The sequence below is a fragment of the Gymnodraco acuticeps genome, unplaced genomic scaffold (genome assembly GCF_902827175.1).
Source record: "Gymnodraco acuticeps unplaced genomic scaffold, fGymAcu1.1, whole genome shotgun sequence".
NCBI classification, from domain to species: domain Eukaryota; kingdom Metazoa; phylum Chordata; class Actinopteri; order Perciformes; family Bathydraconidae; genus Gymnodraco; species Gymnodraco acuticeps.
The window spans coordinates 224,132-239,878 of NW_022990596.1; the positions used below are offsets into that span (position 1 = coordinate 224,132).

The 15,747-nt window shown below is 42.8% G+C and overlaps 1 protein-coding gene across 2 annotated transcripts in view; it reads left to right on the forward strand.

The window, feature by feature from the left end:
• LOC117554470 (interferon-induced protein 44-like) overlaps positions 1–15,747 on the forward strand; it is a 38,181-nt gene that overhangs the window by 13,550 nt on the left and 8,884 nt on the right. For both annotated transcript variants that reach the window (XM_034228915.1, XM_034228916.1), the window contains 3 exons: positions 7,561–7,707; positions 7,883–8,051; positions 8,210–8,310. In XM_034228915.1, coding sequence (XP_034084806.1) covers positions 7,561–7,707; positions 7,883–8,051; positions 8,210–8,310 — 417 coding nt within the window. The remainder of the gene's footprint in view (positions 1–7,560; positions 7,708–7,882; positions 8,052–8,209; positions 8,311–15,747) is intronic.

A 15,747-nucleotide genomic window follows, 5' to 3' on the forward strand; every position in this document is an offset into this window, starting at 1 on the left:
CACGGTTGTGGCACGACCACCAAAACAGAAACATATGGACATAGGCCACCATATGAAAAGTGTTTAGTATTTAGTATCCTATCCATGTGAACATGTTTTAGGTGGGGAGTGGACCTAACCTCCTCTAGGAGGGTCCGGGGGCATGCTCCCCCGGGAAGATTATTTTTAAAATATTGAAGTTAAATGCATCAATCTGGTGCACTTTGAGAGCAACATGAAGATCTATGGATACATCTCTCAACATCCATATAAAACAGAACTGTACACAGATTTACTTTTTCTTTATGGATATTTTACTAATCACTCCCCTTTCAACTGTATTCTTGTGTTACTGTCCTATAGTATTTTATACCCGTTTTTCATTTATTCTCTTATTCTTTAATGACTATAATGATCATATAAAGGTAGCCTATTCCTCGCAAATACTTCTTTACATAAATGGTCACCAAACCGTTTGAGACCCACTGAGATAACTTACACTAAAGTGAACTATCTAAACACTGAGAGTCCTTACCTCACTGAGCTGACGTTATAAGATCCTCTCAGTCTGACAGGAGAGGACTCTCCTCCACCTTGGTGTAGAAAACAGCTCTTTATATCCGTTAGCATAGCTAGCTAACCAGATGCTAACAACAATATTCCACGTTACCGCTCGCGCACTGACAAAATGCGCTCGTGCCACACACAGAGAGCCGAGCTTGAATGAAACACAGAGACCCATGTACTTGTACTGTACTGTATATCATATTATTTTCGATGGCTTTACTGTATAATCAGTATAACAGATGGACAGATCGCCACTGGGCTTTCATCTAAACACACAGCCACGTAATGATAACAAAACAAAAGTCGGGGTCATTGGTCAAGCAACACACCAATCAGAGAGCAGCAGTGAGCACACCTCAGGCTGTGTTTCATATAAAGAATAAATAAAGAATACAAATGTGTATTCTTTATTTCTGATGTATTTCACACAAAAAACTTTTGGTGGAAACGTTTTAACTTATATGATTTAAAAAAAAAAAAAACGGCAAAGTGGCAATAAGGCTTGCCCACCCTGCGTTGGGGGGGCACAGTGACTCATTTGGGGGGGCATGGCCCGCGAATGACCCCCCATGACGCCGACCCTGATAGCCACCCACTGGGTGGGAGTTGCACTGCATAAACACAACACACGTGCATCTAGGTATGTAAATTGTAAAGCATTAAAACATGGTTTTACTAACAGTTTTCAGTATGTTGTTACTTCGGCATTATTATTATTATTATTATTTTGAAACGTGTATTACTATTAAATCACGGTCAAATAGGTTAATTTTGACATAGTCGTTTCCACCACAGTATTTACATGGAGAAGATAAGCCCCGCCCCCTCTCCAGCACGTTCTGTTTGAATGACAGGAGTAAACAGCTGACAGCCGCTGTGAAACTCCAGCGGTTAGAGCGATGAGAATGTCCGTTCGGCACCTCATGACGCATCTACTGAGTACCGGGCGGCTGTATATATATATGTGGATGTATAATAAGAACGGCGGGAGAGTGTTGAGTACTGGCACGGTGCATGAGTACCGGAGTACCGCCAGCATGCCGGTACTGAGCAAGAAGTGCCGGTACTCCATGGGTCAGAACCAGAAGTGCCGGTACTGCGTACCGGTGAGTACCGGCCCAATTCCAGCCACTGGTAACGCCTCATGTGGTTATCACTGCACACACCTCCACCACCCATCCTCTGAGCGTGTACGCGCATCATGATGAGAGGCGGAGTGAATGCAACGTGTCGAGACCTCCTCACAGCCTTTTCGCTAGGCCCACCTTGGGTTGCCTCACGGGGCCTCCACCCCCCCCGCGACCGCCATGGTTTCATCGAGTAGCGGGGGACGAGGAAAACGCACCAGAAAGTCTCAAAAAGTCAAAATTATCAACACACAAACATTGTTACATGCATATTACGTCTGTGAAGCACGAAAAGGTTGATTATTTTACCAATACAAGATGGAATACGTACAGGACAAGCTTACAAATACAAGTTACAAATACAATATTATCATATTACAATAATAATAATAATAATAATAATATAATATATATATATATATCTATAATAATAATAATATATATATATCTATAATAATAATCTATATATATCTATAATAATAATCTATAATAATAATAATGCAATTCATCAAATTATTATATGATGAATGAGTAAATAAATGAATCAATGGTCATTGGTATAAGTACTGCATTTTATTGATCTAAATTACTTAACGTAACAAGTTAACCTTCTTCTTGGACGCAGCTATGTATGAAATCAAGTCATGTTTATTTCAAGAGTGCATTTAACATGTACAGGGTAACAATAACAACAGACAGACACAAAGTCCTCAGTCTAATGGAATAATCCACGAGCTCAGCCAATGAACCTAGCGATGCGAACATGGTAGTCCAGGAATGTTGTTGTAGCTGGAGTTGGCTGATAAACGCTGCTAGCCAATGTTGATTCGATGGTCAACTCTGTTCCCAGATAGTAAAACCTCTCACAAATACCGCGTATATAACGCAAATACCTCGGACTTAGTGATGTATTAAGACATATGACAAAACATGACATAAAACAAGCATACAGCACTGTTTAGAATCCATTTGGTCTGGTTTAGCGTAACCATGTAGGCGGCCATCTTTCACTTCTGTTGACAATATGCAGCTACCCAATTGGTGTAGCACGATCACGTGACAAACCGTGGCACTACTTTTGACCAAGATATTATTACGCTTTGAAGGGACTAGTTCAGTCAATAATTACGTGCCTAGAAGAATTGACAGGAATTTTAGCGACGAGACAATCGTCTGCCGTTTGAATATTTCCTGGCTCCTCCCATTTTTGTGTAGAGAAGGCTGGAGCCGCTACACAGAGGAGGGATGAGAGGGTGGTTTCCTTTGGACGACCTGCTAGTTGCTGGCTCGCTCCAGGGAGGAAGTCGCTTTACAGACGGTACATCTCGTATCGCATCTGTCAAAGCCTGGGTTTCATAACAAGTTGGAAGAAGAGCTGTCCTCTTCCCTCTCAGACAAACGTTATCTGGAGTGGAATTAAAAACTCAGCCAGCAGCAGAGCGCTCTCTGGCAGCGAGTGAGAAACTGACAGCTCTCCTCCGGCGTGTCACAAACCACACAGCCCTCTCCGTAACGCAGCTGCTCGGCATTAGCGTCAGCTGGTCACGGGGGGGATTCCCCTGGGTCTCCCCCACAGGTGGAGTCTCCAGAGGTGCTTCATTCACTGCAGAAGCCTGCTGTTTTAACCTATTGGTTTATAAACTGCAGAGCTCGAGGCATTCCTCTGTCCCAGATATGCCTTACACACGGTCATAATAAATCCACGAGCACTGTTATAACGCCTCGTGAGGACAGCATACACACACCTCTCATCCTCTGGGCGTGTACGCGCCTCATGATGAGAGACAGAGTGGAATGCAGCGTGTGGAAACTCCCTCGCAGCTTTTTTGCTTCACGGGCAGCAGCGGCGAGGGCGTGGCACGTCACCATGACGACCATTACGGCACATCACAGAGAAGCCTCTCCACCCAGCAGTTCCATGGGATGCAAGAAACACTCCCGTTATCCCAGGAACAGTGTTATTTCCGGCGAATTTAACCGAGGGGCTCGCAGAACGCAGCAGCCGTGCTATGCGAGGAGTATGGAGACTCAGACCGGTGTCACGCACACTGGCGCCTCAGTGGGATTTGGCTTTGGTGTTACGCGCACTAAAGAAAAACCCCATTTGAACCTGATCAGGTTCCCCTTAACTGTATTCAGCCAAAGTAGTACTGCTTTTGGCTCTATCAGAGGAAAGGGTGATCTGTCTGCTCTCCCGGTGGCTCCGTCATGTCTCCGGATCCATGGAGATGCAGTTCAGCTGTTTTACGCCCTAACCCGGCTTCATGCCTATAAGGTCATCACAACTCTTTTAGGTCAAGAATGATCACCCTGGCTGGCTTCTTCCCCCCTCCTCACAGGTCGGAGGAAGAAGAAACATCTCATCTCCTCTGCCAGGTGCGCGCGCTGTCTGCTATGTGGCGCGCACGGCGGCATTGCGCCGTTCTCAGCGCCTGTTTGTGCATTACAGAGAGCGCTCGATCGGGCAACCTCTGTCTACACAACGGCTGTCACACTGGCTGTGTGAGGCTGTGTCACAGGCATATGTCTCCTCTGGGGTGGAGCCCCCGGAGAATATCAAAGCGCACTCAACCAGAGGAAATTCCTCCTCCTCGGTGTTGCGCGGAGGAATGTCAGTGAAGATATTTGCACGGCTGCATCTTGGTCTTCCCCCTGCTCATTTATTCAATTGTATTTGAGGGATGTCTCCCTTTCCTCTCTGACACGCCCTGTACTGGGTGTCCTGTCAGAGTGAGTGACGTCAGGGATCCAGGGGATCCAGCTGAGAGCTCTCCTACCTGGCTGACACGGAGAGAGCGGCTGTTCCCCCTCTATGATCGCAGGACAAGGTGGGACCTTCGTCTCTACTTTCTCACAGCGGTCGGTATGTATTGTTCCCAGCCTTCACCCCGTCAGGAAAACAGGTATGTTTGCTCCAGGGACGGGGATGTGCCATTATGCATGGCACAACAGGCAGGGGGGTGTTATTAAGCAGGTATGTCTGTGCTTCTAGTGCTGGACGGACCCAGTGGGGCGCAGACTACATCATGCTTCGCCCTTAACCCAATAGCGATAGCCTTAGAGGGCGAAGCCATATACGAAATAGAACTGAGGTTACCTAACTGTAACCCAGCTTCTATGAGTATTGGCGCAGCCCTCTAAGCGCTGGGCCCCACTGGCTCTACGAATAGCCGAAGAAAAGTTATATTGTATGGGAGCAGATCGCCGGGCAACCTCCCTATTTATACCGGAAGGAGGCCCGAGGGTGGGGCCCACCTAGCGGGTGGGCGTGGACTACAAGTGTTTTCAGTACTGCGCGGGGGCGCAGAAGGGTAAACCCAATAGCGATAGCCTTAGAGGGCTGCGCCAATACTCATAGAAGCTGGGTTACAGTTAGGTAACCTCAGTTTTTCATTTTAATGTGTGTTGTTGTTGTTGTTGTTGTTGTTGTTGTTGTTGTTGTTGTTGTTGCGTCCGGCAGTGGCTCAGTGTTAGCAAATATAATTAAGAGGGTTATAAAATCAGTAGTGGGGAACGCAGGCGTATAGTATTCCAGGGAGGGATATTTGTGACACTATTAGTAGTATTAGGGACACAATTACTCACATGAAGGAGGGTATAGGTGATATAGTAGTTAGTTTAGATTTAAATAAAGCTTTTGATCGGGTTAGTCATTGACATTTTGGAAGATGAGGGGGCTTAAGTTGTTGGATAGTGTAGTGAATGAAATAGATAAGATAGTTAGTGAGTGAGTTTATATGGGATATGAGGGGGTAAGGATAGCTAGAGAAGTGTTAGAAAATGAGTTTAGGGATGGAGGTTTACAGCTGATAAACTTAAGAAGGAACATTAAAGCAATTAGGATTATAATGATGGTTCGCTATTTATGGAAAATATTCTTAAAGGAAAAAATAAATAAATGTGGAGGATGTGGTGATAGTGCTATTTGTATGGTGCTAAGAAAGGGGATGTTGAAAGGGTTGAGTGCTTATCAAAGGGAAGTAATGAGTGCATGGGGTGAGTTTTTGAAGTATGTTAGGTATGAGTGTGTGAATGTGCAGCAGGTGTGGGAGCAACCGATCTTCCTTAACCCCAGGATCACTCATGAGAAGTGTTGTTTATTCAATCTGCCGATGTGGAGAGCGGGGATGAGGAGGGTTAAGGACTTTGTTTTAGAGTACGTACCAGGCTTTATGAGGGCACAGGTGATAGTGGATGAGTAGGGTTAAGGACTTAGTTTTAGAGTACGTACCAGGCTTTATGAGGGCACAGGTGATAGTGGATGAGTAGGGTTAAGGACTTAGTTTTAGAGTACGTACCAGGCTTTATGAGGGCACAGGTGATAGTGGATGAGGAGGGTTAAGGACTTAGTTTTAGAGTACGTACCAGGCTTTATGAGGGCACAGGTGATAGTGGATGAGGTTAGGGAAATAGATGAGGTAATGTATTTAGGGACAGCTGAACGAATGATGAAGGAAATTAAAGATGGAATGCCGAGTGAATGGTTAACAATGATTGAGAGTGAGATCATTATGAAAGGAAAGTGTGTTTGATTTATATGTGGGGAAAGAGGATGTCAATGTTAAAATAGAAAATGTTTAAACAAAAAATATGTATAAATGGTTAAAAGGGAATGTTATCAGAAGACCTGCATCAGAAAGAGTATGGACGAGTGTTGTGAACGCTCTTACTGGCAGAAGAATGTGGGAGAATGTGAAAATTAAATGGAACCGTATTGAATGTGAGCATTTTGATTTTTTTGTTGAGGCAAAATAGGGTGTTTAACAACCTGATCATTAGTCATTTTGATGCAACTGTTGAGAGAGAGTGTGATGTTTGTAGAGACCAGGTTGAAACATGTTTGCATGAGTTTGTTGAATGTAGAGAGCTTGTAGTGTTTTTTGGAAGGATGAAAGAGTTAATTGGTAGATGTTGGAATGAATGGTGAGAGAAATGGAATGGAAGGAGCTGTGGCTGTTTGGTGTGATTGAGAAGAAGGATGAATGCAATGTGAATCTATTAAACTATGTTCTGAGCCACGCCAGGCGTGCGGTCAAGATAAGGAGGAACATTGCCCATTTCGAGGGTAAATTGTCTGACGTGTGGCATATAATGAAGAGGACAACAAAAAGGGACATAAACCTTGTTCTCATACACGTGAAAAAGGACATATTTTGCGAGGATTTCGTAAATGGCAGCAAATTAATTGAGCTGGATGAGGAGGGAGCTCTGTGCTTCAACTTTGAAAAATAACATAAGAGACACTTTGTTTCAGTGAAAAACGGACAGTTTATGTTTTGTTTTGATTGGTTTGAATTGATTTGTTTGAGTTTTTTTTGTTTTTTTTGTTTATTGGTTTATATCATTTTATGTCTGTGTTTCATACAAATTATGAAACTATACGGTATATTAAATGTGTGTCTTTGTTATATGCTGTAAGTACTTTATGTAATTGTGATGAACTGTTAAATGAAAAAAAAAAGATTAAAAAAAAGGGCTTGGACTATGAGCCGTAGGGTCGCCGGTTCAAGTCCCCGAACAGACCTAAATATGGAGTGTGGACTGCTACTTGGAGAGGTCCCAGTTCACCTCCTAGGCCCTGCCGTGGTGCCCTTGAGCAAGGCACCGGACAACCCCCTTCCCCCCCCCCCCACTCCCATTGCTCCCCGGGCGCTGTACAATAGCTGCCCACTGCTCCTAGTACTAGACTCCTAGTACTAGGATGGGTTAAATGCAGAGGGCCAAATGTCACTGTGTGTGCTGTGTGCTCTGCATGTGTGACCATTAAAGAGGGGATTCATCCCTCCGGTTCTATCTATCTATCTATTATGAAATTATGTAACATTTTGACCTTTAAAGCAACCTAACTTCCATGTCATTATGGTAACGGAACTTTCTTGTCTTATAGTACAAAGCCTACAAAATCAAAAAAGGTGATACAGGGACACATTACCCTTTTGTCTTCAATGACGTCATGGGCCTCGAGAAGGATGAAGGAGTTTGTGTGGAAGACATCAAACTGGCCATTAAGGGACACGTGAAGAATGGTTACAATGTACAACTGAATTCTTTAAACCTTATCTCTGTTGCATATATTTGAGGAACACGATCCCACTGCATGATAAATATTTTGCACATGAAATATGGAAAACTAACAAGGTTCCAATAGAAACTATTGTATTTCTGATTTCTAATGTTATTTTTTGATTCAATTTAACATTGTTTTTCAGTTCAATCCTCGGTCTTCCTTGTCTGAGGATAACCAACACTACAACAGAGACCCGTCTCTAAATGACAGAGTTCATGTTCTGGTTTGCATCATCCCTGGCAGCATAGCAGGATTGCAGGATGATTCTGTGAGAAAGTTGAGGGAAGTCAGACTTGCAGCCAGGGACATGGGTAAGGGTTAGGCTTTTACAATAATGCATAACATTAAATCTGACATAAATTATATATATATTCTATTTTTATATAATAAGAACAAATATAATAATGCCAATAAAATAACTGTACCAACATTATTTTTAACTGATTTTGATTCTGCTCTGTATTGGCAGACATTCCTGAAATTGCTATTCTCACCAAAATTGATGAAGCCTGTCCAGAGGTTGGAAAGGATATAAGGAACGTGTATAAGAGCAAGCACCTGAAGAAAAAGGTAAGTTTCTGTCTGTAATTTAGTTTTGTAAAGAGCTGTAATTCATTTTGGGATATCATTTTGTTTTACACTGTAATATTGTAATAACCGCAAAATCTCCTTGGATCAGCACTTTCATTTATTAAATGTCATTCTAAATGTAGATTGAGAGTTGAGTGGCGTGCTGGGTTTCCCTCCAAGCTGCATCTTTCCTGTGAAGAACTACCATGAAGAGCACGAGACAAGTGATGACACAGATACACTGATACTGAGCGCACTGACACGGATGATTAAATCTGGAAAAGACTTTGTCAACGACCTGTAAATGACATACTGCTGAGGCAGGTCTTGTTGTTATGACAACATGTTAAAAGCATGTCTGGAATGATAATTACATAAAGTGGGCAATATGGCTTTTAGACTTTTTTTTTGCAGCCTGTAATGCATCATATCTATAATAGAAATGATGGTGTCCCTACCTTAACTGAGTAAAGTATGAAAATGCTATATTTGTCCTATATTTGAAGTTTTTTTTCATTGTGATACTGTTAGTTATATACGGAAGAGGATTAGGGCCACATGAAAACTACATTTGGAGGATTGAAAAAAATAATAATTTTTTTTGTAAAAATAAAATGTTTTGTTCTGAAGAAAAAGTCAGAATTCTGAGATTAAAGTCAGAATTCTGACTTTTTTCTCAGAACACAGCATTTTATTTTTATTTTTATCAGAACAAAAAACAATATATTTTGACTTTTATTTATTTTGTTCGAGAAAGTTAGCGGTGCGCCAAGGAGGACGTGGAGCACCAGGAGAAAACCATTTAATTGCAGACTGTTGTGTTTATGTGGGGAAATGACAGTGCATACATTCGGACTCGGACTTCATTTTTAGGACATTTCTGCCAGGGGTGTTGAGCTATTGGTTTAAGCACCGGATTGGCAAACAGTAAACCAGTAAACCAGTCTGCCTTGATATATGAATTCATGCCCATGACTCTCACAGTATCTGATGCCCACAGCTCTTTTATAGAAGGAAAACAAATACTCAGAACACATACACACAGAGCGAGCTGAGCAGAGCACAAACAGACTCGCATCATGCACCCTGATGACCGGACATCTCCTTCATAAAACGAGTAATAGGGGGAATAATCGGGCAGTTCGATGTGTGTAGAGGTGTGGTTGTGTGTGTCAGAATTCTGAGATTAAAGTCAGAATTCTGATTTTTCTCTCCAAATTTTTTTTTTCATGTGGCCCTAATCCGTAGTTTATATGCTTTGTTGATTCAGGTGGTAATTTATATTGCCGTCTCCAGGTAATCAAAATCTGAATATTCGTAGGTCGAAGATGAGATTTGGTAAAATGTGTTCAGAATAATGATAACATATGCTGTACCTGTCATTGATTCAAAAGTGTTTTGTATATAATTTGTTTTAATGTAATCAGATCATATTCATCAAATAATGATAAAATCAATATTTTAATGACATAATAAACATATGTTTCAATCAAGACAACAGATCAGAGCAGTTCTGTGATATGCAGCTCATTCAGATCAAAGCAGCTTCACTTGTCTCTAAGAAAACCCTCGTCAGGTTTTAAAACATGCATGTGATTACACTCAAAAACAATACATGGTGTTTCTTATTTTGCTTGCATTAAATGGTTCAACAAATCAAATGAAGTTATATTTATATAGCATATTTATATAGCACATTTATAAACGATTTTTGGTCGAGCCAAAGTGCTGTACATATAATAAAAATAGCCTATTGTAGAGACACTTTACAGCAAATACAACAGCACAGATTGTTCAGAATAACAGTATGAGAAAAAACGACACCCTCTGTCCTGAGACCCTCACATTTGTACAAGGAAAAACTTCCAGAGAAAACCCACAGTTTAAGGGGAAAAAATGGGAGAAACCTCAGGGAGAGCAACAGAGGAGGGATCCCTCTCCCAGGACGATCAGACGAGCAATAGATGCCGTGTGTAAATCGAAGAGATAATACATTTTACAGCATAGGTAGTCCAAATGTTAGGAAATGCATGTGTCTGTAATAAGAAGATGAATCCACGAGGATGTCAGCTACATCCTGTGGAAGCCATCAGGGAAGCAGCATGACGAGACCCAGGCAGGACCGCAGAGACAGGTTCAGCCACGACCGAAGTCCACGACTTAATCCAGAAACTCAGGATAGAGGATCTAGGACACAGGACTACAACAGAGGATCAGCCTCGACTCCGGATCCCGGCGTAGATATAGATACAAAACAGAAAAAATGTGGCTGGATTCCTGTACAATAACTTCATTACAAGAACATTCCATAATGATGTTTAGTCTGTAATATTTCTTAAATTCAATTTCAAACAGTTACTTATCTTAATAAAAAACATTCTAATTACATTTTAGATTTATTGCTACATATACATTATTTGTATTATTTCCATACTGCTGCTGCCTCTCGAGGTTAAGAGTAATACTACAGCACATAACACAGAATGACAGAGTGCAATGCCAAAAATAGAACCGGGCTGTTGAGAAAACATCCGTAGCTGCAGCCCTGCAAGCCCGCCCCTCCCTTCTCCCAGGATTATTTTAAATCACGTGATCTAAAGGAATCTGTAGATACCACCAAACCAGAATATAACAGTTATACTGGACACACTTCACATTCAAACCATGTTTTTGTATTTCAATAGTATTTGGGTAAACTCATGAGAAAGTGTGTTTAAGTTCTAAAGTCACATTCAGATTACATTTTTTAAAATGGGTGTAGAGGTCTACTGTTGGATCTGACACAGACTAAATGCATCCAGTCATTCAGTTGTGACTAAGTGTACTATTGTCATTTGTGAAGAATGACTAAAGAGAAATCAACATTAAGTTGTACATCGATAAAGGCAATTCCTTTAAGTCACGGTGTGCTATAACTGAACATGAAAGTGAAAGTGAGCAGTTGTTATCATATAAAAGAGACTTTCATTTCGAGTTGAGAGGCACTTGGGTGAGAGACACATACAACTGAAGGAGAGGATTTATATCACTTCGCAATTCTTGTTATGCTTTCATCATTTTGATTATTGTTACGTCCCAACTAGGGGAAGAAGAATGCAACACACACCAGTATGTAATTGGTAATAATTATAAGTGGTTTTATTATAAACGGGAGAATCAAAATGGCAGGCAAGCAGCCTGAACAAAAGGGCCAAAAGGGCACAGGTTGATAACCAAACAAAAGGAGGACTCTAAAAAAGGAGTCTAATGGCTTACAGGGAAAATAAATACTAATATAAAGAACGAAACAAAACCTCACTTTAAAAGTGGTACAACTAACCAAATAATCTATACAAAACACAGCTAAACTAAAGGCAACAGTCACACAATACTAACCACTCTAAATACAGACCACACAAGTTAACCATAGAACAAAGAGCAAGTAGCGAGAGGCGTCTGTTCACTCAACAGAGCCTCCAGAGTGGTAGTTATTAGTGATGTTACGTATTGCGTCGAGGCTTCGGAGCGTGTTTCCCCGAATCCCCGAAGCTTTTTGTGAAGCATGTATCGAGGCTTGTATGTGTGACGTCATCGATGACAAACGAAGCCTCGCTGCCTGTCGATAACACGTGACTGCTTCAGGAAGCGATTCAGATCGGTTGAACCAGCACCATTCTTTCACACCACACATACGGGTTTTGGGCCGAGGGCGACACCGTACTTCCGGTATCAACCATTTCACACGAGGTGCATACAGAATATCATAGTCGATTGCCTTAATCAATATAGTCAACTCTAAAATACCACACATATGCATTGGCATGATAATATTATTGTGACAAGTGGGGTATTCACCTGGTGTTTCCAGAAGATAGACGTAGATGCCAAAATCGACCGAAGGCCACTTTCTAGAGTTGTTTTTCCATACATCTGCAGGTAGTCTGTAAGGGCAATCGGACAACCCACACAGCTCTAGTTTACGCTGGTAATGACCTAGAGCACACCCCTCAAGTCCAGAGATGTAATCCGAAGACATGCAGCGATTTCTTCGCTGTCGTTAATTCAGAAAAATTCAGAAAAAAACCTAGTGCGCTCTGCCTGGCTACTTTACCTAGCTGTTTATATTAGCGCCTCCAGGATATTAGTACCTCCAGGAAAATTGCGTATTTATATATATATATGGCACGCGTTGCATTGTGGGTAGCTCGTGACGTCACTGTGTGTGAAAGAATTCAAAAGATTATTTCCGCGGCACACCTTCATATGATCATTATAGTTATAAAAACAATAAGAGAATAAATGAAAAACAGGTATGAAATACTATATGGCAGTAAAACAAGAATACAGTTTAAAAGGGGAGTGATTTGTAAAATATCCATAAAGAAAAAGAAAATCTGTTTACAGTTCTGTTTCATCTGGGTGCTGAGAGAGGTATCCATAGATCTCTTCATGTTGCTCTCAAAGTGCACCAGATTGATGCTTTCAACTTCAATATTAAAAAAAAAATCTGCCTATATGCCGTGAGCTGATTATGGAGTAGTGTTATCACGATACCAACATTTTGGTTTCGATACCGATACCAAGTCAAGAATTGCGATTCCGATTCTTTTTCGATACTTTTCTTAAAAAAAGGGAAACAGTCTTAAATGTAATTATTGTGCTTTATTTCACACCAGAACCATAACCATAACACAAACTTTTAAACAATGAGAACAATAAATTAAATAAATGACTAGAATTTGTATTAAATACAATCAAGCATCATCTATAAACAACTTTTTAATTTTTCGCTTCTGGCGTCTTTTTTGTCAACAAGCCGAGGCGCAGCGGCAGTTGCACTCCCACTTGCAGCCATGCTTCTCGCTTTCTCACATGCTCTGGCAGCTAGCGTGTGCACGAGAGAGGGGAGGGACTTAGAGCGTGCTTGAGAGGGGAGGGACTGCAGGCATGGCTGCAGTGCAGGGAGTGGAAGCAGAGCGCTGAATACACACGGCTCTTATTAAAACGACGCTTTCTCACCGGAGTACTTTCCCCCGTCATTCTTAAAGTACCGATACTAATGAAACGGAGGAATCGTAACGTTTTTAACGGCAGGGTATCGCGGTACCTTTCAAGTATCGGTACACCGTGCAACACTATTATGGAGCCTTCATTGTAACAGTAATTCAGATGCAATTAGCCTATAAAAGGCCTCAAAAATTCCTCGGCCCGTACGAAATCCGTGATTGTCTCAGTGACACAGATTACGTGATTGGTACTCTAGAGAGACGACGAAAAACGCGCGTCTGTCATGTGAACATGTTGAAGCGTTATTATTCACGCACTGCCGCTGATAGTCCGCCGGCCGGCTTGGCTAATCAAAGAGTAGCTGCTTCCGCATTAATAGTTACAGATAGTTCCGGCCCATCTGACGACGGTTTGGTGATGCGTTCACATCACCAGCCGGGTGCTCGATTATGCAACTCGGAGATGGTAAAGACATTGCCAACTACGTTAGGTCATCTGCAGGAGGGACAGCAGAATGACATAACCCAGTTGGTGGATCGTTTCCCGTGCCTTTTCCATGATGTCCCGACACAAACTAATGTGATAACGCATGACATCAACGTAAAGGGCGCGAGGCCGATTAAACAACATCCGTACCGTGCCAATCCGACCAAGCGCGAGCTTATGAAACAGGAGGCTGAATATCTTGTATCTAATGGCTTAGCTACACAGAGCTCTAGCCCATGGTGCTCTCCGTGCCTTGTAGAGGCTAAATCTGATGGTTCTCCGCGCTTTATCACGGACTACCGTAAAGTGAACGCTGTTACGGTGACAGATTGCTACCCCTTGCCAAGAATGGAGGATTGCATCGACAATTTAGGTTCTGCGAAGTATGTCAGTAAATTGGACCTACTTAAAGGTTACTGGCAGGTACCTTTAACGGACCGTGCCTCAAAAATCTCCGCTTTCGCTACGCCTGACTGTTTTCTGCAGTACACAGTCATGGCGTTTGGTATGTGTAATGCTCCTGCTACGTTCCAGAGATTGGTGAACACCGTCCTATCAGGGATAAGTAATTGTAACGCGTATCTGGATGATCTTATTGTGTATACGCCCACTTGGGAGATGCACATGAAGATCCTGGGGCAGGTATTCACCCGGCTTGCACAGGCGTCGCTTACTTTGAATCTGGCCAAATGTGAGTTTGGTAAAGCTACTGTCACCTATCTAGGGAAGCAGGTTGGGCAAGACCAAGTCAGACCAGTGGAAGCTAAGGTTACTGCGGTGGCTGAATGTGCAGTACCCGGCACCAGGAGTGATCTCCGCCGTTTCCTAGGTATGGCCGGTTACTACCGCAGTTTCTGCCGTAATTTTTCCACTGTGGCCCAACCCCTAACTAAGTTGATAAGTCCCAAGGTGGACTACGTTTGGACCCCTGAGTGCCAACATGCATTTGAGTGTGTAAAGACACTTCTAAGTCACGCTCCTGTGCTTGCTGCTCCCGATCTTGCTAAACCCTTTAAACTCGAGGTGGATGCCAGTGCAGTGGGGGCTGGTGCTGTTCTACTGCAGGAGGATGCGGATGGAGTTGATCATCCTGTCTGCTATTTCTCCCGTAAGTTCAACAAACACCAGGTCCGCTACTCTACCATTGAAAAGGAGACCCTTGCTTTGTTGTTAGCTCTCCAGCACTTTGAGGTTTATGTCAGGACCAGTTATTTGCCGGTTGCAGTGTTTACCGATCATAACCCCATTGTCTTCTTGTCCCGCATGTACAATCACAATCGGCGTCTCATGCGGTGGGCTCTGATCGTCCAGGACTACAACCTGCAAATCTGCCACAAGAAAGGTTCAGAGAATGTGTTCGCAGATGCCCTGTCCAGACTGGAATGATGTGTTCTGTGGTCATGGTGTTGTGATGTGTTAAGGTTCACAAAAACCCTGTGGGGTTTGTGTTTTAAGGGGGGGGGGGGTGTTACAGCCGCTGCTACCTTGTGCCCTTAACTCTGTTTGTGTGTGTGTGTATGCAAATGAGCTGTGCAGTTCCTATGCTGTCAGTGGCCGTCTCGACCTCGCAACATCCGCGGGGATTGGACAGACGTCACCCAAGCCCTGCCCGCTTCTGCCACGTCATCCGGGGGAGGAGTATAAAGGCTGGGCACGGATACCATTCGGGAGGCTCTGTATTGTGTGACAGACGCCTCAAGACTCTCCTTGTGATACTGCCTTCGTTCTGTGACTTCTGAGACTGTTTAGCCGTGTGCATTCTGTGTTAGCTACACTGATTAGCAGTGTATTCAGTAGGGTTTCTGGGCGAGCACACTGATTAGCAGTGTGTCATAGGGTTCTGTGTTAGTATAGGGTTTGTGTGTGTATATTGCTTAGATCCAGGTTGATTAGCACTTGTAGACCAGCATTTGTGTGTGAATATTGCTTAGATCCAGGTTGATTAGCACCTGGAGACCCGCACCA